Below are 24,615 nucleotides of genomic sequence, written 5' to 3'. Positions count from 1 at the left end.
GTAATCAAGAATGTGTCATCTACAGAGAGCACTTCATGTCCCCTCTTTTCAACTTGTAGAATAGGGTAAACCCACCCTGATGCCATAATAGTTCACACTTTAGACCTATTAAAACCTATTTGTTTTGGTTCCAGCTGAAAACCAGCTTTTTGGGTTTTTAACTACTTTAGTTTTAGTCAAAATGCTCCAAATGGCCCAAATTAGGTATGTGTAAAAAGAATCCATTAAGGAAACTAGTCTAGACATCTGAAGAAGCATTTAAATGGACATGTCAGGGAGAGGAATTGATTTCTGAGCATCTTGTGACTCTGAAGGCCATACAATGGTCATCAATATGTCTCTCTCAAAGCTAAACAGGGTCTCTTTAGCTGCATAAAAACCACACTGAATGCTCAGAGAAAAAGATCCATTAAGTGAAGAATGCACTACAGCATTCATATCTACCTGGTGTTTAAATATATGGTAAGTCACAGCTATGTTCAGTCCCCTCCTGTAAAGTCTGCAGAGTCGAGTACCTGCAGGTCCAGAGCTGTAAGCTGCTTTCCCTTCTCTCCTGACTTGCGCTTATACTCCTCGATGGTCCAGGATGGCTGACAGCGCTTGCCATCTGAAAGGCTGGTGAGCCTTAGATCAGTGTACAGGGGGCTGCCTTTCACATGGGCCTTGATGGAGGGGGTGAAGGGGTGTGACGAAAAAACCTGTTCAACCAGGTAGGACTCCTTTGATGGTTTTGCGGGACGTTGCACCTGTGGGAGCTGATATTGACGCTCTCGCTCTGCCTGGAGAAGGAGAAAATGTAAGAGGACAAAAATGTAATCAGGAATGTTTCCAGCTGTGCATTTTGTAATACCTTGTAGACTTCATTTTTGTGATGTGCTTAGTTTTTAAAGACTTTTACAACTTCAGTCCCAGGCAAAATAATCTATGGAACACAGCATGTATTACAGGGCAGAATTACGTATTTACGTTGACAGTCTGTGGACTGTCAACGTAAATACCTGGGGGGAGACGACTGCTACTGTGCAGATTTGTGAGACAAATGGAGGTAGTCAGCTCTCTGAACCTAGTATCCCATGATGAACATCTGGAGGGCTCAGTGATGTCTATCACCATTAGTAAGATGAATGCAACGTAACATGCAGCTTTGCAGCAGTTCAGACCAGTATGCTGTTGGACTACCACCAATGTAGTAAATTTTACAATCATGGCAGCATTCTGTCTGCTCTGTGCTCACAACATGGCTCTTACACCAACCTCTATAAATCTGCAAATGCTAAATGCTCCACACTCATCTAGCGCCCTAGCTAGATGAGTTGAAGATCATTTTTACTACTACTCCTGGTGCTAGGCTGTACATTACAATAGGTTTCATCATTCAAACACCAATAGTGGCAGAGCTGCCATGTACCTTGAGTTCAGTGTCTTGTCCAATGACATTTCGGCACAGAGAGGGGCCAGAGATCAACCTTTATGACTAGTGGGCAACCCACTCCATGTCTGTGTAATGCTTGCACTGATTGTTACAGAGCATCACTCACTGCCTTATTCAAAAACGTCATTATGAAATAAATGATTCAATGTGATAAAGTGTCCTGTTTGTTTAAAGGGCCACAAGACAGATGGGCAAGCCATCAGGTTATGACCTACAGGAAGCTGTTTGTGTCCAATGAATAGATCAGGATACATGTCGTGGGACAGATTTAGTTTCAGACTAAGAGTCATGTGGCTACTGACAATTTATGATGTACCTATGCCATCAATGGTAGGATTCAAGAAGGGAATGAGCAAACACCATCACTGGTGGTTTGGAATTGAACCAAGCTTCATATCAGTAGGGCCGTATACTAGGTCTAAACTTGGGAACATTCAACTTCTTGTCTTTAAATGATTTTGGTGTGGTGTTGGCTGCATGCTTCAAGTCATTGTTGCAGCTCTCTTGCAGACTGCCTCAGGTTGTCCTCCAGGATTTTCCTCACTGTGAAACATGGTTTTGGCAGTATTATGATGTGGGGATGCTTCTCTGCAGAGGGCCAGAAAGGCTTGTAAAGGTAGACAATAAAATGAATATAGCAAAGTATAGGATTGCATGTTTGAAAGGATGTGCACTGCCTGGTGTCCACCAAACTCAGTATCTAGTCAAATGGCCAAAGAGCTAAGTTTTGCACTCATCAGAACAAAGGATTTTCTTTTAGTTGATTTCATAGTCTCCCACATACTTTCCATCAAACTCAAGGTTTAATCTGAGCTTTAAACAACTTGTTTTCTTTGCCACACTCCGTAAGGCATTAACTAGTCAAAAACCTAGGCAATAGTTGTTGTATGCACAGTCCTTCCATCTCAGCCACAGAAGCTTGTAACTCCTTCAGAGGAGTCATTAGGTGTCTTGGTAGCCTCCTTCACTAGTCGTTTTCTCTCCCAAAGTGATGCTTTTCAATAACCTTTCATGGAGTTGCTGGAAGTGTTCTTTAGTCTTCATGTTGCAGTTATAGTGAGAAACAGTGATTCACCAGTGACCATATCTTCCAAATACAGGTGTCTTTATACTACAATCACTTGAGACAGTCAGATGATCTCCATTTCACTAATTGTGCACAAAGTACGTATACCTATGTACCCACTATTGTTTCAGTAGCAAAAGGGGTAAACATGAAAGAGAGGAGAGACACAAGGCAGGAGAAACAGAGAAAAATGACAACACCCAAAAACTACATTAAAGTAGCTTCATGTAATGTAAATGGTGTACTCGACCCAACCAAAGGGAGTAAGATGTAAAGTAAGATGAAAAAAGAAGGAGTCGGGGTGATATTGTTACAGGAGACCCACCTGTAACAATATCAGAGGAATGATTACAACCAAATATTCTCTGACTCCTACAAATCAGGACACCGAACAGGGGAGGCTATTTGAATCTCGGGGAGGATTTCATTTGAAAAAATATCTGTGACAAGGGACAAAGAGGGAAGGTTTATCATGGTTAAGGGGAAACTAGAGGGAGACGTGGTAACTTTTCTGAATATCTGTGCTTCACCAGACTCTGACTGGAGATTTTATAGACAGATGCGTGATCTGATGACATCAGAGGCAGACGAGTTTTAATTACTGGAGGTGATCTGAACCAGAGACTTCACTCACAGGTCAGGAGGTGGAATACAAAAAAAGTGTAATAAGTACAAAAATGAAGGGTCTGATGTCTGAACTGGGAATTGTAGACGTACGGAGGGATCTGAATCCCACAAGTAAAGATTATATTTATTACTCGTCATCATACAACATATACTGAAGGATCGATAATTTCTTGATGTATAATAAAGATATGAATAGGGTAGAAAAATGTGATATAGGAATGATGGACCTATCACACCACAGCCGCCTTTATTTAACATTACATCTGGGAAGTGAGGAAAAAAACAATCTGGAGATTAAATTCAAGTATATTAAAAAGACACACGAAGGAAGAAATAGTGAAGGAACTTCATATATATAGAGGACAACAATAATGGTGAGGTGTCCCTGTCTGTGCTGTGGGATGCGTTAAAGGCCATGATGAGAGGGAAAATAACAGCCAAACAGCATCTTTAAAAAGCTAAGACAGTTAAAACTTGACACACTAAAATCAGACCTAAAAAAGCTAGAAAGTGAGCATAAAGACAAATTGAAAGGGCATATAAATGAGGAAATTTTAAAAAGGAGAGTGGAGATGAATGAGATTTATGCGCAGGAGATTAAAAAAAAACTACTGTTCACAAAACAAGGCTAATATGAAGTAGGGGGGGGGGCAAGTCAACAAAATTGTTGACATACAAACTGAAAAAACAGCAGGTAAAAAGCAATATTTAAAAAATAAGGGACCCACATACAAGAACAACAGTGGACAAAACACAGGAAATTCAAAAGTGCTTTCAAGTTTAATATAAAAATCTATATGCTAAACCGAAATCTTGTAATGAAACCCAGATAGATACATTTTTTTGAGAACTTAAATTTACCAAGAGTAACCGAAGAACAGAGGAGGCTCTTACTGCCAGAATTACAGATGAGGAAATAAATAAAGCAATCTCAAATCTTAAGGCCAACAAGTCCCTGGGTGCTGACGGGTACACTGCGTAATAGTACAGATCACTTAAGGTTTAATTAATCCCACTAATCCCTACTTAATCATGACTATAGACTGTTTACACCACGACATTTAGAGATAATTCTGCCAGAAATAAATCACTTAGACCATATGGGATTTACTAAACAAAGACAGACAATATCAGGTGCACCCCACACGTAATGCAACATGTAATCAAAAATCAGATAGAGACTGTAGTGGTGGGAATAGATGCAGAAAAAGCATTTGACTCCATTGGGTGGGGTTTCCCATATAGAGTGCTGGAGCGGGTTCATTTCCACGAGACATTTATTAAGGTCATATAGGCCCTGTATAATAAACTGACAACTAGGATCCAGATCAATGGGAGTCTTTCAAAGTTCATCACATTAAAACGAGGCTGCCATCAGGCTGCTCAGTGAGTGATCTTCTGTCCATCATTTTTCTGGAACCCCTGAGCAGTTTGATAACTCCAAATGAAAATACAACAGGCATAGACATTAGGGGAGGGGTACAAAAAAAGTATTAATGGCAGATGACATATTAATTACAGACTATGGTCATCTATCGGGCTACAAAATAAATATGCAAAAAACTCAGGTTACTACTTTCAACTACAGACCAAACCAAGCAATTATGGACAAGTACAACATCAACTGGGAATTAAAATCAATAAAATATTTGTGAATCAATCTACCTCTAGACTTAGGGCAATTAAAATCCATCAACTGCATTCCGTTGGTCCATAAAATTAAATCTGATATTAGTAAATGGAGTCTGATGCCTTATATAAGCATTACACAAAGGGTGGAGGTGATGTACCGCCGAGGCTGCTGTACCTGTTCCAGAGTCAGCCGGCGGAGGAAACAGAAAATTAATTCAGGGAATGGAATAAAAATGATCTCTAGATAAATATCTGGCAGGAGCAGAGACCGAGTATCAGGTACAGAACGCTGCAGTTACCTAAACAATAAGGAGGGCCAGCACTTCCTTGTCTGAAGAACCGTTATCAAGCTGCACAAATAAAATATTTTTGAGTATATGCAATCCTTCCTACTCAACAAGAAAGAAACTGTGGCCAGCACAACAGATGGGGTTCCTATACAGGCTATAGCAGGGGACCACAACTTGAGAAAACACATTAGAGAAGAGACAAACCCATGGTTGGATATATCACTGAAGCTTTGGTCTGAATTAATTGTGAAAAATGACTTGAGAATACAAAGTAGACTATTAAGATGGATTGGGTATGATTCCAAATTCACATCAAATAGAGCAGATAAGGATTTTTAAAACTGGGACAGGGGATCTATGATATTCTGGGAGCTCTTAAGAAAGAAGGAGATTAAAAGTTTTCACGAGACAAAAGACCAATATAGTCTAACGAATCTGGATCAATACAGGTATGGGCAATTCTAGAGCAGGGGTGTCAAACTCAGTTCCCGGAGGGCCACTATCCTGCATGTTCTAGATGTTTCCCTCTTCCAACACACCTGATTCAAATGATCAGCTTATCATCAAGCTCAGCAGAAGCCTGATAACGAGTCTGATCATTTGCATCAGGTGTGTTGGAAGAGGGAAACATCTAAAACATGCAGGATAGTGGCCCTCCAGGAACGGAGTTTGACACCCCTGATCAAGAGCAAACAATAAGGGGAACCGTTGAGGGAAGGGGGTTACTTCAGCATATGAATTGAAACTGTGGAAAAAGCTAATTTCAAAATTATACAAGGGAGTGGAAGACTTAAAAGGAAAATGACACAGTGTATGTAAAAAAAGAAGTGGGAGAGGGAGGCAAATATTGTCATATCAATGGATGAATGGGAAGAGATAAATGAACAGCAGTGGAGAACATGGAGAGGTTGAAGGACATCATAACATTATTTAGAACACCAGCACAGATAAAGTACCATGACACAAAGTGTTGGAGATTATGTGGAGCTAATAGAGTTGACCATTTCCACATATTCTGGGGTTGTTCCTCCATTGGCAGCTACTGGCAGGAGTTTAAGAAGTATATGGATAAAATACTGAAGGTAGATCTTCCACATACATCTGAGGTACTACACCTGGAGAAACTGGACATAAAACCTCTCTCGATGCACTCTCATTACCTATGTGTTACTATAAAGCATTATCACGTAGCATTCACTTTGTGTCACCCTGTGTCCTTCTCTGAGTGTCCCTGGTCCCAGAGCTGGATGATCTGTTGTTGATGTCCCACCAACTGGCTTCATCATGTCCCCTGTGGGATGCTGCCGCTGTCCTTCCTCCAGCCCACTGCTTCCAGCTGCCCATTTCCACCAATCTAATCTGCATTGCCCTTACTATACATGATATGCTCATCTACACACTGTTTTCATCTTATGACCAACGACATATGTATTATATTTAATGCCAGCGCGTTACACCATAACAGTAAATTCATGAATCAGTTTCAGTGTTAGCTTGTTCTGTCCCCACTCAGTCTGTTTTCATCATGTATCTCATACCATGATGAGTGTATGTTCTGTGGTTATTTGTCCCCCACCCTCCTCTTCTTCCATCCCTCCCTCACCCCCTCTACCTCTTCTGACTTTGTCCCTCACAACCCAGCCAGCCAGCGGCAGATGGGTCGATCCATATGAACTGGATTTTGCTCAGGGTTTCTTTCCATTAAAAGGGAGTTTTTTCTTGCTGCTGTCCCCTTAGGGCTTGCTCTGGGGTTCAGACCATTTGAGTTCTGTAAAGCATCTTGAGACAATCTGAATTGTAACTGGCACTACATAAATAAAACTGAATTGAAACTTAAATGATTTTCAAGATCAAGGGGAGTTTGGACCACAGCTGAAACAATTAGCAACATAGCAAGTATATGCAAATTAATAAAATCTAAAAATGGCAAAGTTCAAAGAGAATCCCATAAATTTTCAGCCTCTTAATGGCATTCTTGTGAAAGTCATTTGTTGGACTGAAACTCTTAAAAACTGACAGCTAAAGGAAAGACTGTGCTTGCTGAGGCACTAATTCGGATTTTTAAAATGCAGGTTAAGAAAAGCTTGACATGGATCACCACTCATATTCACATTCTCACTCAGTAAGAAAAATTGCCACAGAGTGAAACAATCTGTCTCTGCAAATGTGGAGGATGCCTTTTGTTTGCTTTGTTGTTTACATTTTGGAATCATCGAAACGCTTAACCAATTTTATGTGTACACGCAAGAAAATAAGGAGCAGATATTCTGATTCAGAGCACAGTAAACAGGCCAAACTGTGGTTCTGAGAGCGCCCTAAATAGCAGGCTCGTCATGGCGTTACAGCTGGTGGGCGTTACAGTCCATTGGCAGAGAAGCTGCAGCTGAGTCCCAACCTTATCAAGGTTTTTCCATTTCTTCCCCAGATTCCTCTGTCACCCTGACACTGAGACTGAAAAGGTGAGCAAAATCATAAAAGAACCATCAAATTAATGAGCCAGAAAGACAGGCTAACACAGCTATAATATCCTATTAAAAACCACTGATTTGCTTTGCTGTTTTACTGATGGATATTGTGGCTTATTTGATGCACTTTCGTGATGAACAATTTCACCTGACTGACATCCAATATTCAGTGTCAATGTAAAATGTAGTGTGTCCTATTTAAAAGTCACAGGAGGCTGGTGGGGAACATTTCTGACTTTCAGATTTGCTTCCATCTAAATTAAGAAAAACTGCACACTTTTCTAATCTTAAACCACATCACTGAATGAACTGAAGCTCCAAAAGTTTTTATGTCACATGCTCATACAGTATGTGCATGGAAATGCAAAGTGACTGCTCCTCAGTGATTTGCGCTAACAATAAGACATTTTAAAAGAACATTCTTTAAAGACAATAGAAAAGTCACGCCACAGAAAAAAGGAGGTAGAGCTTGTGAAGCTACAGTGACGCGAACATTGTGCAAGAGTGAATGCCATTGTTCTTTTGTGTTTGTATGGTTCTATGCTCACACTAATGATTGAGGCCCTGTCTACACTTCTGCAGGAAGACTACATTATTTCCCCTGTTCTACAGACAATGTAAACTTAAAACCTCCTCCATGCTTACCTGTTGTCTTAGTAAATCATTGTGTAGGTGTAATGTCCATTTCCATAGCACTAAAGTCTCGACTCTATCTTGAAATGATCTGCACTGGGATTTGTGTCAGACTTTGCTTACTGTAAGTGCTCTTTGTTACAGTCTTGTAAGGCAGTATACATTGTTTTAATACGGTTCATTTGATATTATCTTGCCTTCATCAATGTGGTGTCTTAGACATTTCTTTGTGAAACACTTCTGTGCGAAGGCCTGTCCCTCTTTGCAATTACTGTCTTCTTCTTCTTTTCCTTTCGGCTTTTCCCTTCAGGGGTCGCCACAGCGAATCAATTGCCTCCATCTAACCCTGTCTTCTGCATCCTCTTCTCTCACACCAACTACCTTCATGTCCTCTTTAACCACATCCATAAACCTCCTCTTTGGTCTTCCTCTAGGCCTCCTGCCTGGCAGTGGGAAACTCAGCATCCTTCTACCAATATATTCACTCTCTCTCCTCTGGACATGTCCGAACCATCTCAGTCTGGCCTCTCTGACTTTATCTCCAAAGCCTCTAACATGTGCTGTCCCTCTGATGTACTCATTCCTGATCCTATCCATCCTGGTCACTCCCAGAGAGAACCTCAGCATCTTCAGTTCTGCTACCTCCAGCTCTGCCTCCTGTCTTTTCCTCAGGGACACTGTCTCCAGACCAAACAACATGGCTGGTCTCACCACAGTTTTGTAAACCTTTCCTTTCATTTTAGTTGAAACTCTTCTATCACACATCACACCTTTTCTCCAGCCGTTCCAGCCTGCCTGTACACGCTTCTTCTCCTCTTTTCCACACTCTCCATTGCTCTGGACTGTTAACCCTAAGTACTTAAAATCCTCCACCTTCTCGATCTCTTCTCCCTGTAACCTCACTCTTCCACTTGGGTCCCTCTCATTCACACACAGATACTCCGTCTTGCTGCGGCTAACCTTCATTCCTCTCCTTTCCAGGGCAAACCTCCACGCCTCTAGATTCTCCTCCACTTGTTCCCTGCTCTCACTACAGATCACAATGTCATCTGCAAACATCATAGTCCATGGAGACCCCTGTCTAACCTCGTCTGTCATCCTGTCCATCACCATAGCAAACAAGAAGGGGCTCAGAGCTGATCCCTGATGTAGTCTCACCTCCACCTTGAACTCCTCTGTCACACCTACAGTACACCTCACCACTGTCTTACAGTCCTCATACATGTCCTGCACCACTCTAACATACTTCTCTGCCACTCCAGACTTCCTCATACAAAACCACAGTTCCTCTCTGGGCACCCTGTCATAAGCTTTCTCCAGATCTACAAAGACACAATGCAGCTCCTTCTGACCTTCTCTGTACTTCTCTATCAACATCCTCAAAGCAAATATTGCATCTGTTGTACTCTTTCTTGGCATGAAACTGTACTGCTGCTCACAGATGTTCACCTCTGCCCTTAGTCTAGCTTCAACTACTCTTTCCCATAGCTTCATCGTGTGGCTCATCAGCTTTATTCCTCTGTAGTTGCCAAAACTCTGCACATCTCCCTTGTTCTTAAAGATGGGCACCAGCACACTTCTCCATTCCTCAGGCATCTTCTCACTATCTAAGATCCTGTTGAACAACCCAGTCAGAAACTCTACTGCTACCTCTCCGAGACACTTCCATACCTCCACAGGTATGTCATCAGGACCAAGTGCCTTTCCACTCTTCATCCTCTTCAATGCCCTCCTCACTTCATCCTTACTAATCTTTGCTACTTCCTGGTCCACAACAGTCACCTCTTCTACTCTTCGTTCTCTCTCATTTCCCTCATTCATCAACTCTTCAAAGTACTCTTTCTATCTTCCCATCACACTATTGGCACCAGTCAACACACTTCCATCCTTATCCTTTATCACCCTAACCTGCTGCACGTCTTCCCATCTCTGTCTCTCTGCCTTGCCAACCTGTACAGATCAGTCTCTCCCTCCTTACTGTTCAACCTAGAATACAAGTCATTGTAGGCCCCTTGTTTGGCCTTTGCCACCTCTACTTTCACCTTACGCTGCATCTCCCTGTACTCCTGTCTACTCTCTTCAGTCCTCTGTGTCCCACTTCTTCTTAGCTAACCTCTTTCTCTGGATCCACTCCTGCACCTCCTCATTCCACCACCAAGTCTCCTTATCTCCTTTCCTTCCAGATGACACACCAAGTACTCTCCGACCTGTTTCCCTGATCACATTTGCCGTAGTTGTCCAGTCATCTGGAAGCACCTCCTGACCATCCAAAGCCTGCCTCAACTCTTTCCTGAAAGTCATACAACACTCTTCCTTTTTCAGCTTCCACCATTTGGTCCTCTGCTCTGCCTTTGCCCTCTTCATCTTCTTCACCACCAGGGTCATCCTACACACCACCATCCTATGTTGTTTGGCTACACTCTCATCTACCACTACTTTGCAGTCACTGATCTCCTTCAGATTACACCGTCTACACAAGATGTAGTCTACCTGTGTGCTCCTACCTCCACTCTTATAGGTCACTCTATGTTCCTGCCTCTTCTGGAAGAAAGTATTCACTACAGCCATTTCCATCCTTTTTGCAAAGTCAACCACCATCTGTCCTTCTGCGTTCCTCTCCTGGATACCAAACCTGCCCATGACCTCCTCATCATCTCTGTTTCCTGCACCAACATGTCCATTGAAGTCTGCTCCAATGACAACTCTCTCACTTCTAGGGATGCTCTGCATCACTTCATCAAGGTCCAACCAGAATTCCTCCTTCTCCTCCACCTCACATCCTACCTGTGGAGCATACCCACTAACAACATTGAACATCACACCTTCGATTTCTAGCTTCAGGCTCATCACTCGATCTGACACTCTTTTTACCTCCAGGACATTCCTAACAAACTCCTCCTTCAAGATAACTCCTACTCCATTTCTCTTCCTATCTACACCATGATAGAACAACTTGAACCCTGCTCCTAAACTTCTAGCTTTACTACCTTTCCACCTGGTCTCCTGGACACACAGTATGTCCACCTTCCTCCTCTGCATCATGTCAACCAGCTCTCTACCTTTTCCTGTCATAGTCCCAACATTCAAAGTCCCTACTCTCAGTACTAGACTCTTGGTGTTCCTCTTCTCTCTCTTCCTACGAACACACCTTCCTCCCCTCCTTATTTGACCAACAGTTTTTCATTTTCCACCGGCACCCTGTAGGTCGACAGCACCGATGGCGGTCGTTGTTAACCTGGGCCTCGACCGATCCGGTATGGAAGTCATACATTTGATTCACATGTTTGATTTGGCCAAAGCTTTACGTCGGATGCCCTTCCTGACACAACCCTCTGTATTTATCCGGGCTTGGGACCGGCACAATAAGACACTGGCTTGTGTCCCCTTGCGGCTACATTCCTCTTTGCAATTACTGTAATGTCTGAAGAAAAACAAAGCACATGGTTACTGTCTTTAGGCAGTCAAAGCACAGCTCTGATTTGCACCCTATTATTACTTCTGGTGACAATTATATTGCCACTGTCACTGAATACAAGTCATGTTGTTATCAATATCACATTTTTTTTAAGCAGGGTGCGGTGCTATTAAACAGGTTTGACATAGGGTTTTTTTGTGTTGTTGGCTTGAGAAAAGCTAAAGCTATCATGATGGTAGTTAATTTTCTCTATTAATCCAGTCTCTTTTCATCAGATCTGTGTATGCTCTGCAAAGACTGGATCAAGGGCATGTAACCTACTTCAGTAGAGAGGAACAAGAACAGGAGGTATGAAGAGTATAAATACTGATCACAGTAAAGAGGGGTGCCACTGTAAATGCTGCAAGAGAGGAATGGAGGTAGAAAACAGTTAATGGTATAAGTTAATGCACTTTTTTTTACCATTCAGTGACTCAATGCAGCTGCTTATCACTCCACCAAAGAATGCAGCCGAGGTTATGTGATGATCTGCGTTGGTTTGTCTGTCTGTCTGTTAACAACGTTACTCAAAAACTTTGGATAAAATTTTCAGGGAGGGTCATAAATGACATGAGGACCAATTGATTCGATTTTGGCAGTGATGCAGATAGTTTTTTTCTTTTTTTAGATTTATTAAAGATTTTTGCATCATTGCCAGATAACGGCATGGCGTCACTGTAACTATGACAAGTGAACACCACGCCAGCTGCCTGCTGATGAGCACATGATTGCGATCCTACTACAAATCAACCACTGCAGATTTATCGGGACTCATCCGTAGGAAATAATACAAGGAATGAACAGCCTTGGTGGAGTACTGTGTTCTCTGAGTGCTTTTCTAGTTTCTAATTGGACAACTGCATATTGGAGCTCTGAAACATTAAAGTTCATGTATTTAAACTGTCCCATAGTTAGAGGTTACATGAAAATGGCTTTGTGTTTTGACCAAATCAAAGTAAAATTTCTATTTTAAATTAAGTATTCTATGTGACAAATACCAGTGACGTGCAGTCGGGATATTCAGGGTAGGCACTCCCTACCCAAGACTGAAAGGAATAAATGAAATCACTTCATTTTAAAGTTGTTGTTTTTTTCCTCGCCTTTTTTGGCTTTGTTTGATAGGTGCAGTGGAGACTGAAAGGAGAGAGAAGAGTGGGGGGAAGCCATGCAACCAAGGGCCACAAGCAGGAATCAAACCCGGGCCTGTGCGTAGGAGGAAGCCCCTGTACATGGGTCGCCCCAACTTTTTCAATTTAATTTATCATTATTACTTTTTACATATTTTTTTCAAATTATAATTTACAACAGCCTGCAATACATAGCCCAATAAAAAAAATGACTCAACACCACCTTCTCCTACCCAGGATGAGAAGCTACACAAGTAATAACGCATTTAATTGCAGCTTTCTCAGTTCCCTATTTTCTGGCACACCATTAACACTGATGCACGCTCCAGCCCAGTAGGTGGCGGTAATGATGGCTGTCTGTTTGCCATCCGCAAAGAAGATGCACAGGACGCACTGAGTGATGTCAGACCAAATTGAGCTGGTTGACTGTAAAATTTTCTTTTAAAAATCTTCCTGATGGCAGCTGGGCTAAAAGCGTCGTTGTGCCCGTTTTTTCTCGCATGGAAACAAGTTGTGTCTGAATTTCTCTGGCTTGGTGGGCGGGTCACTAGTGGACCACAAGGTGGTCACATAACAGATCTTAATCTGATAGAAGCATGGGACCAACATGGCGTCTTGGTTGCAAATTGAAATATGAAAGCAGTTCAGCAAAAAGTACTTCTGAAAGCATTTGATGCAAGAAATAAGCTGCTGAATCTGTCCTTTTTTTAGGTCAACAATGGCTAGTTTAAACGTTTAGATTGATAGATTGATAGATAGGCCAAGGCAAAAGGTATTTAACAAAAAGAGACGTCCTCACCTCGGAGCATCAGTTTAAAGCGACAATACCAATCGTTTCCAAGCAGCATGTGTTATCATTGTCGTCTGTCCTTTCCTATTTTTTGTATAATTTTGAGTCCTCACACTCTCACACACTCGTGAACTGCAGCTGTGACATCAGTGAGGGCTAAGTACTGAGGCCTCAGATGGAGATGGAGACTGGACTACGTTTTCGGACACACATTATCACACTCTTAATTTTTTGGGTAAGTACATTCATATTCTAACTGTATATAGAGAGTGCTCTGCTTTATTAAAGGTTTTAATAAATGCTTTAAAATACATACTGTATACTCGGCCATTTTACATCAAGGCTACATGTTGTCAACCTCAACTTCAAAATCCTTCAACCTTCACTAGCTGTTACTATGGTAACTTCGGTTGTCATTAATTCATTATTTAGAGTTTGAAATTGATCTTTAACATACTTTAACACACTGATCTATTGGTTTGGTCTTTTTGGCTTCAATTGAAGATGACACCCCATAAGTAACACCTGCAACATTACAAAGATGCTGTCGTGAATTATTATTTGAAATAATAGTTGAACAAACAGGACACTGACCAAATCACATACGCCTCTGGGACTCGCATTAAAAAATGCTGCATAAAGTTATTATTACCCATATTCTATTTTCTGCAGGTGAGAGAAATAACAGCCGAAGAAACATCCAGATAAGTCGTATGGATTGAAAAGCATTTTGTTTTGAAGATACCAGCAGGTTCCACTTTTAAATCTGAGCTGAGAGGAGCTCTGTTGTCATGCCATGTGGTTCCTTTGTTCTACATGGCATCTCTCACAGCCAAGAGATGTATTCAAAGCTATGTAGAGAGAAGGGGAATTAATCCCGTCAAATTAAGGGCATTAAAAAGTGAACAGGATGCATCTGGGTGTTTGAAAACTCTTGGTTTAGGATTGTTCTCCTTCTGTGGCCTGACAAGTAACAGGTAGAGGCAGAAACATCTTCTATCAAAGTGCACTTCAAGAATTTATTTGTTTTTTATTTTTCAAATGAGCCAATAAGATAAAAAACACCATTTTGTTTATTTCTGATTCTTTCTACCAGAAATGCAGTTGCTTGTTTTCAAAAATTGGTATACTAACAATAATTAATACACATATACCTTCAGTAAAATGAAAATAAACAGCTTAGAGAATACTCTTACCATTTCACTTGCAAATTAAGCTGAAATATCTACACTTCAAAGAATAGTTCGGACAGCTTTTTCAGAGGTTCCAGATTAGAGGCCAGTGACTATGACATAGTTGAGGAGTGATGGATGGAAACTGTTTTATTCACACCTCTGACATCTAAGATCTGTTCACTTCGTCATGACAGTGTGTGGTGTCATCATGCCAAGATCTAAACACATCTCTAAAACCTTCTTTAAAAAAAGACTGGGAATACCTTTGAGTCAGGCAAAGAATTTTAAAATGCATCCAAAGAATTTGAAGAAAAAAAATCACTCCACTGTAAATAAAATCATCTACATGTGGCATAGACTTTAAACGACTGCAGTATGTCCGGGACTGTCAAAAAAAGCAAAGTACTTTAAAGAGCAGATTGCTGGATGCACAAAGAAGTCTCCAACAAGTACTGTATCAGAGACAGACACACAAATTTCACCAGCATCAGAGGGAATCTTTGCACTTCAAATACAACAAAGGTTTCTACAGACAGAAGTGTGGCTGCACCATGGGCTCTCCAGTGTCACCCATTGTGGCCAACCTCTACATGGAGGAAGTGGAAAACGGAGCACTAAGCTTGTTTAATGGAACAACTCCTAGCCACTGGTTGAGATGTGTGGACGACACCTGGGTCAAAATCAAACCCCAAGAGGTCGGAGCCTTCACAGAGGACATCATCTCAATGGACAGCAACACTAAGTTCACACAGGGAAGATGTGAAGGATAACCAGCTGCCTTTTTTTGGACTGTGCTATGCACGCTGACGAGGACAGAAGCCTCAACACTGAAATCTACAGAAAACGCACAGACCAATATCGGGTATTCGAATCCCACTGGTGGTCATCAAAATCTTACAGCACTGGGTTGAGAATGTTCCAACGCAGAGGGAAAGGAGAAGCAGCATGCTCCCATTGAGAAGGCATTGAGGTACTGTGGCTACCCCAACTAGATCATCAAATCCACAAAAAGATCAGGTAAACAGTGTATCACAGAAGAACAGAAAAACAGGAGGAACAGCATCATCATGCCATATGTAGCTGGTGTGTCTGAGAAATTCAGATTTTCACAAACCATAGCGTACCAGCGCACTTCAGAGTAACACTCAGAGACCAAAACTGGTTCACACCAAGGATAGAACACCAACACACAAGTAAAGCAGCGTTGTATATGCAGTCCTATGCAGTGAAGAGTGCACAGACTTGTACACAACAGCTTCACAAACATATGGCTCAACAGCTCCTCAGGACCAGACTCAGCATCCACCTGCATCTGAAGGATAAATGACATTCCTGTGAGGACAGCAGTGTCCACATTTTGGACAGGGAAGACAAATGATTTGAGAGACGAGGAAGCCATGAATGTCAAACTGGAATCACTAACCAGAGAAGGGGGTCTATGACACCACTTATCAAACACCTATAACGCAGTGACAAGGTCTCTCCCCAGAAAATTTCCCCATCATTAACATCTCCTGACATGGAAGATTCATAACCTTTGTTGTGTAAACTGGCAGCTTATTGCCATCTTTGCTGTTGGACCTTCTGGTTTTACAACAACTCAAACTTGAAGACAGGTAAGTCTGGGGTCATCCATGGGCCATGTGAGCTGGAGTGATTATAAGCATGTAAAAGTCCCCACCAGTCAGTTCGAACCCAATGTGGGGGTGGGGTGGGCTGGGGGTGTGGATTTTGAGGAGAACAGTCTAAAGCCTTAACTGCAGCCTGACTTAGTCATATTGTTTCCACTTTTGATGTTACGAGGCCATTCTACTCAGAAAATTTTATAAACACAGCTTTCTATATCACCAAAATTGATAATTCAAATTGCTGAATATATTTTTTTTTACCAAACAGAATTTGTCATATTTCCAGAAGACCTACAAACATTCACGAAAGAACCAAAACGCATGATTGTTTTTTGTGACAAAGACATATGGGTTTTAATTATGTCATCACTGAAAATAGTTATAGGAGTAACTGGAAAATCAAGACTGTGATGATGTACATGGGGTACATGGAGATCTGAAGATCTCACCCTTAGAAAGAAAGTAAATAAGTATATTTTTAAAAAATGTTGAACTTTTCTACTTCTCTATATCATGCACAAATTTTTAGCTTTGTCGCTACGTTCCCCAAACAGACCTTATAACTAGGGACAGGCTTCTAAGACATCATGTTGAAATGTTAGTGTCTCAGCAGGTGTTAAACACACTTGTCATTCTCTGTGACCTTTAAGCAGGAAGGTAAATGAAGTCTATATTAGCTGATATGAGTCCTGACCCTGAGCTATGTTTATGCAGTATACTAACCTGTGACTACCACGATCCACCTGTAACATCTTTCTAAAATAAGATTTAAATTTAGCACTCTACTCTAGCTGACAAACATGTGTCTAGTAACATAACATAATCCATCACCACAAATCAGGAAATTAGCAGTTAGGAAGCAGCCACAGATGATCTAGAAACACCGTCTGGAAAACAATAACTAGCAATGCTTTAAGATATGGGTCCTAGTGGGCAATACAAGTTAGAGCAAAGATAAACACAACAAAGAACAGTTGACAGAACTGCAGTAGCAGATGAGTCAAACAGTTATCGATCTCACAGCAAACAGAAGATGATGTCCAGAGACGCTCTGATGACATCACTTCTATTGCTATCATACATATTCATTGACAGTATTCCTTAATGATGAATTAGGGTGGTTATGAATGACAGGCTCCCTGCTATCACATGCTCTTAAAATGTAACATTATATGTATATCAGGTCCAAATATCAGTTATTGGGTTTTCTTTATTACCAGTATTCGGCGTCGGCATCAGAACTGAAAAATCCATGTCTGTTGATCCCCAAGAACCACCACCATAACTGACTCAGAGAAGGGTGTGCTATGGGTTATCTGCACATTTTTTTCTCACCATTATTTTAATAGGAAATGTTCTTTGCTTAATGTGTTCGTAGAACTCTGTTTTCTCCTGGTCATGAAGTCTTTTTTATAGAACATGTATGTTTATATAGTGTTTATTGGGTAATTTCAAAGTCAATGTGCTGAAGCACAGAGCTTAAAGGGGAAAAAATGAATTTTTGAAATATTTGTGACAGTGAACTCAGCCAGATTGTGTTTGCTTGCATTAAACAACACTGGTTGACTCAACTGCCTTGATAGACAGTTTTATCTAAATGTAATTGCTCGCTCAGCTGTGTGCACCATTTGAATGAATCATATCAGAGTGATGTGAAAAATTAAGTAGAGCTGCTGTCTCTCTGATATATTTGGACTAGCAAACATTTGATCCTATTTGATGCAGTGCCTACAGATAAAAGTAATATACCTGTTTGAATAATTTCCAGATGGCTTTACATTATCTTCAAGAACTCTTTTGCATGATGCAGAATTCACGGCTGAATCAACCTGAACTGACTGCAACCTGAAAAAGTAAAAAGCTGGCAGTGGCAGACATCATGAATTCATATGATTTATAAGGATGCTTCCTCTGCTTCTGTTGTTCTCACATGCATGGAAATAGAAAACAAATACTAACATCTTGTGCTTCATTTGTAATTTTTAGCTGTCCTGCAAATAAAATGTGCATTTTTGATTAATATATGCATAATATTTTTAGATTGATCATGTTGATATGAGTCCCAGTGGCCTAGGGTGAATTGTTCAGATTTCTTGTTTGCAGGTTCATTATTTCAAAACTCAAAGATACTGTATTTACAATAATATGAGAGAGGGAGCAGAAAATTAGGAAACTGTTTACGAACATGTTCATCAAAACAGTGTCATAATGTGATGTGTCATTGTCAATTACATATCTATATTACAGATTTAACAAGAAAATCACTCAGAGAGCACAGTACTCCTCCAAGGATGTTCATTCCCCTATATGGCATTGTCAGAAATGCAGCATATTTTTATTAGTTACTGATGATCAGAAATCACAGCAACATAGAATGTGTCCATTTAATATAGATATACCCACAAGCAAAATTACCTTGCGCTGAGCACAGGCGTATGTTATGTACCATATCACATGGCCGAAATATGTAGTGGGTGGCGGGAATTGATGGGACTTGGAAACATCGACTCAGTGTAATCAATTGTTTCTTGTATCATTTCCAACGGATAAATCCAGATAAGTCTGCAGCCGTCGATTTGTAGTAGGATCCCAATCATGTGATCATCAGCAGGCAGCTGACGTTACATTCAGTTGTCATAGTTACAGTGGCGCCGTGCCACTATCTTGCAATGATACGGAAAGCCTTAACAGATCCAGTCTATAAGCCGCATCACTGCCAAAATCTAATGAGGTGGTCCCTGTGTCATTTCTGACCTTCCCTGAAAATTTCATTAATATCTGTTATTCTATTTGTGAGTAATGTTGTGCACAGACAAACGTACGCCAATCATCACATAACTCCGCCACGTTCTTTGCAGAGTGGCAAAACCTACCAGAGGGCATCTAATTACAACTATTAGAATGACCAATTAAAGACCCTTAATTAACTAAATCAGTAAAATAATTAGTACGATTTATAATATCAATAGAGTATACAAGTGAAACTAGGGATGTCCCTGTCACAAAGTATGTATATATATATATATATATATATATATATGTATTAAAATATATATATATTTATATCTACAAAAAATTGTATTTTTGCTTTCCAGCTGATGCTAAATTAAGTGGAGATTGTTAATTTGTCTATTATACACAGAACAGATATATAATAATAATTACAGATATATAATAATTTAAGTTCCACTCTGACAGGTCCTATGAGAAACCAGTGCTCACAAAATGTTCCAAGGTACGTAATGAATATGCACAAACTGGCATTGGGGGAATGGATACACTATCTCAGCTGCAGTCTGCATGAAATGTGGTATGATGAGAGTTTGTGACAATCAAGATCAAGGCGTTAACCATAGCAGACTGAGGTGGGCAAAGCACAGGAAAGAACAACTATTAACACATGATCTGTTCTGATTCCAATCTCAGTAAGCACAACCCATCACTTCACAATCTGTAGAGGCACTCTATTCCCTAAATGCAAGATGCAGAGAAAAATAAACAAAAATAATTAGCTCAATATTGGCAGCTTTAATGGTCAACTTATTGCCATAATAAACAATTAACTGGCTGCAAATAAGACAACTCAAGACATGCCATATTGTTCTGGGGTTGTTACAGGTTGTGTTGCTTTGCACAAACTTTATCATAAAGACTTGTTTAGTGACTTCCCTGTCATTTCATTCCATATTATCAACAACAACATGTTTATGTGCTGCATAAAGTACAGGAGCATCCTATATGTTTTACCAGTCATCCTGTTGTACTGTCAGCTTTATTTTTGTCTTTCTATTTCCATACAGTATTACTATTAATCTATTTTTGATGCTATGGAATGGGCAGCACCTGTTCTGTGACAGCATTTTTTCTGTAACTGTTGACAGTCTCTGTGTTTTATGTCAAATACAGTGTGTTTCTGTCTAATGTAAATGTAAATTAAAAAACGATGTCTGTACCTCTTTGACTTTTCGATGTCTGTCCTTGCCATCTCGGTCTCTGTCATTTTCCCTGCTCTCATCCCCAGGGTGGCAGGAGTAGGACACAGTCCTCCAGTCCCGTGGAGAGTTGGTGATGCTGGCAACCTTTGACTCCGTGGCACTGTTCTCCTCGTTCAGTGAGCGGGACGACCTTCTGATGAACATGTTCTTCTTCAGAGCCTTCATCCTGAGGCTATTGCTACTACACCCATCTGAGCAGCACCACTCCCCAATGTGGCCACTGTCCGTTTTGACATTGTGACCAGTGGTGTGGCACTGGAAAATTTGAGGTGAGAGGGTGATGTCGGAATGTGGATGTGGGTGAGGTGTGTCCTGGGTGGCACTGGGCCCGGATGCTGATGCTGTATCGCCTTGCCTCCCATTGGCCTCGGGCTCCTGGATCTTCTCATCCAGCTTGTTGAGCTTTGAGAGTACTTGGGAGATCTCACTTCGAACCCCTGACAGAGACTCCAGCTTCTTTTCGATCTCACCGATTCTCATCACCAGCTTACACACACTTGATTTGAGCTCATCATCCGTGTTTTCCAGTGAATGGAAAAGGCGATCCAGCTGGACCTTGGCTAGTTTGATAGTGTTGCGTTCGGGGGAGCTGTCACCTTCAGACTTTAGTGTTACCTGAGAGAGAGACCCATTACTGTTGTAACATGATGGCTGGACAATGCCCAAAGAGTCACAAACACTCATATCATCCAGAAAACGGAAAATGTCACTTATGTCATCACTAACAATCTCAGAGTCCTCATCAGAGTGTTTGAAGGCTTGTCTTTCTCTGTCACTGTACTTCGATGGATATTGCTTCAGCTTCTTCTGCTCAGCCTGTTCTGTTTGAGTCCCAACACTAGAAGAACTGTCTCCTCTCTGAAAAGATGCAGTGCTCATTTTTTTGTCCCTAAACATTTTGGCTGCCTCTCTTTTTTCCATACCTGCAGGTCCACTTGCCATCAGTGCTACATCCTTTGTTTTAATTCCATTGCTCTTCTTCGGAAAGCCAGGAGAAGCTACAACCTTTTCCTTTGGGCTGTGAAAATGCTGTCCACTGTCAGTGTCGATGATGCTGATGTTGCAATGGTGGCTTTCTTTGAGTGGTTTTTTGTCCAAAAAAGGCCTCTCAAAGTCTGGCGGTCCTTCATCTGTGTTAAGACTGAGGCTTTTGACAGGCCACGCTGACTGCTTCCCTGCTTTGTTACTGTGCTTTCTGCTGCTGATGCAATTAGAGACTGTGGTTGGACCGAAGTATGTAGATGCCTGTAAGTCATCTAGGCTCTCATGCTTCACCCTCTGTCTGTCTTGAAGTGGAGAGTTGAGAGTTGGTTCAAAATAGGGATTACTGTAGGGCAGCTCGAAGCTGTGGTTGAAAAAGGTAGCAGGCTTGTGCATCTCCCTTCTATGGTAGCTGTCAGCAGCTTTACTGGCCTGTTTTCCCTCAGTGATGACCTACGGCAGTAAACCAGACAAGCCAGCTTTAAACACACTCACGCAGAAAACACAGCTGGAACTGCATACTTACAATAATTATAGGAAATAAAAACTTAGAATAACACAAGACTATCATAATAATCAATAATTCGTGTCATAAAAATATAATACTAGATTGTATGTCCTACGGTATTTTGCTTGTAAAAGATGACTCATCGGCCAGTACAAGCTGTGTATAAATGAGCACATCATTTATATGTGAGGAAGCCATACAGGTCAGGGCATGTGCAGTGAGATATAACTTGAGAATGAATAACTTATGAAAACTGTATAATGACTAACATGGTCTTAGTCCCTTGTGTTCAGTCTATTTATTACAAGATGTGGAATATTTCAGTATTTCCCGTTTCCCCCTTTTGTGCATCATACATATCTTTCAACAAACTAGGATTTCCCTTTCATTGCCCCCAGCTCTTTGTGGTGTTCCCTGACACATTTCTGAGCGCTCTTTGCAGAGTGGTATGACACATTGTGTGGCTGGAGATAGCCACTGGCAGTGTGTGTGGCCTATGACACTGTTTAGGTTGGTGGTACAAGTCAAAGTAAGCTCCACATCCTAGCAGAATGTTGCATTGTAATGACATGATCAATGTGGCCCAATTCACCCATCAGGCACCAGAGAACCCCTCCAGAGGTCCAGAGGTGTCCACAGCCTGACAAATCAGAACTGCTTTCACAGCACAAGGGGGATCTATACAATATAAGTCTATGTTGTGGTTGATTTGTGTATATCAGCTACCAAAGGGATTAACTTCCAACTTGGTACAGTAATTGTCAGCTCAAGGTGTTTTATATTTGTTTCATTTAAGCTTACGTTGATATTTGCAATGTTTACTTTTGCTGCTATAGTTTCTGAGAATTTTAATTTTGTTAAACAGTTACATTTTTTAAAATTTATGTTATGGTCTTACATAAAATCAACCTCTGAAACATTTTTACTTCATTGCGTACTGAAATGCAGTGACACACTGCATCAAAACTACAGTTATTTTAATTTTATTTTCTGAATATTTCTTCAACCCAAATCCTTAATCTGTAATTAATATTTTTAGAATCTAATACAATCTGTGTAACATTGTTTCTAGGACAATGCACACTGTAATGTAATGCAATGTACATTAACAAAAAAATCTAAGTAGCCCTTTCTCTCTTACATCTTTAATAGCATCCTAAAAAACACTGACCTGTGGTGAGAAGGACGCAAAGTGGCGAAAGTCCTCCTTAAAAATGTTCCTCTTCTGGATGCAGGAGTGAACAGAGAAGGGCTCCGGATGGCCTATGTGCTGTAGGGACTCCTGCTCAATAGTGGATTCACTGTCTATGTCCATGGGAAAGTACGTGCTCTGCATTTCACAGGGTGGTGGAGGTGGACTGGTGCCAGAGTACTGAGGCAGATGATGCAGTTTGTCCAGAGAGGCTGCTCTACATGACAGGTCTTTGCTGACACCTAGAAGGAAATTGGGGTCTGAGGTGGGAATAAACTGCTGGCGGTTGTTGCACTCAGATGGTTTGGGACACGGAGGAGCACTCTGAGTCACAGGGTGCTGCTGGGGGTGGTGGTGATGATGATGGTGATGGTGGCCGTCCCTGGGGTCATTCGTGTGCTCAAAACCAATCCCTCTGTCACAGTCTTGATGCTCAAAGGTATCATTGTCAGACGTACACAGCTCCACTGATTGGTTCTTGTGAAACTTGTCTCTGTGCATCATGGGGAGCTTGTCTTTGGCTATTCCTCCATTCATCTGGATCAAGTTAAACATGGTAACAATGTCTGCTGCCACCATAAGCTTCTTGGACTGTGGGTCCTCCATGGAGCAGCGCATCTTGTCCTTGAAGAGGGTGGCTGGGAAGGCAGGATCCAGGCAAGCCATGTAGAACAGCAGGTTGCGGAGCTTGGCCAAGTGCACCAGATCAAAGCGAGCACACAGATACTTGCACAGGTTCTGGTAGGACATGGTGTTCCGCTTAATATCAAGCTCTTCCAGGATCCGGTCAAGGAACACAACATATTCTGAGTGGGGATCCATGGCTACTGGGTGTCAGGAACAGGCCTACAAAGAAGCTCCTACCTCAGGAGAAGGCTGACACCTGGAAATCACACGCCTAAATGTTAATTCAGCACAAATTTGTTGCCTTGTTTCCTAGGCAGAAGATGAATAACGGATCATCTCATATGACCAAGAGGAGGCAGTGACAACAAAGGCAAACCTAAAATGACACTTGGCTGGTTTAATTACGCATAGTCAACGACATTAAAAGCTTCCTGGCAGAAATTCCTCCTTAACAGGCCACCTGCGTTCCAACAGTGAGCGCAGCTGCACGTTTCAGCGTTATTTCAGTTGCATTTGCACATCATCACTTACGCTGAGGTCCTGCCAGCAGAGCGGGGAATCATCAGATCACTCATCAGAGACCCATCAAAAGACTGTATCTACTCAGAGTAACATCGCCATCTGGATCTGAATCCGCAGCGTGCAGCCCTCCAACACAAGCATCCAAGAGGAGTTTAAAGGACAGGCGTTAACTCAGCCAATTATCAGTCGGTTTAAATGGGGGGGAAAAGCATAAAGCAAACCCAGCGCAAGCTCATCTGCACGGGCACGGGTAAATACCGATCAGATAATCCGCTGTCCAGTGTTTGAATGTGGGACACAGATCCATGCTCCTGGACAGTCCCAGCGGTCAGGACTGTCACCATGGCCTGTGTTTGCTCTCCTCCTGGAGGTCTGTCTGTTGGTGTCGTGACGCGGTGGCGACGGAGCTGTCCGGGAAACCAAGCTGCATGCTGCGCTGAAAACCGACGAGTGTCAAGTCAAACACAACGC

General features: G+C 41.5%; 1 protein-coding gene across 2 annotated transcripts in view; it reads right to left on the bottom strand.

Moving 5' to 3' along the window:
- Nucleotides 1-24,615, bottom strand: part of minar1 (membrane integral NOTCH2 associated receptor 1) — a 30,390-nt gene extending 5,775 nt beyond the window's left edge. The window contains exons 1-4 of one of the 2 annotated variants that reach the window (XM_051960410.1): nucleotides 24,154-24,615; nucleotides 22,975-23,878; nucleotides 20,273-21,748; nucleotides 516-779 (exon numbers count right to left, since the gene is read on the bottom strand). In XM_051960410.1, coding sequence (XP_051816370.1) covers nucleotides 516-779; nucleotides 20,273-21,748; nucleotides 22,975-23,817 — 2,583 coding nt within the window. In that variant the 5' untranslated portion in view covers nucleotides 23,818-23,878; nucleotides 24,154-24,615. Of the gene's footprint in view, nucleotides 1-515; nucleotides 780-20,272; nucleotides 21,749-22,974 lie in introns of both variants that reach the window. The other variant, XM_022218468.2, reaches the window with a different exon arrangement.

The sequence above is a fragment of the Acanthochromis polyacanthus genome, chromosome 2 (assembly GCF_021347895.1).
Source record: "Acanthochromis polyacanthus isolate Apoly-LR-REF ecotype Palm Island chromosome 2, KAUST_Apoly_ChrSc, whole genome shotgun sequence".
Taxonomy (NCBI): domain Eukaryota; kingdom Metazoa; phylum Chordata; class Actinopteri; family Pomacentridae; genus Acanthochromis; species Acanthochromis polyacanthus.
The sequence above is the reverse complement of the archived record's forward strand: the minus strand, read 5'-3'. Positions and strand labels throughout refer to the sequence as shown.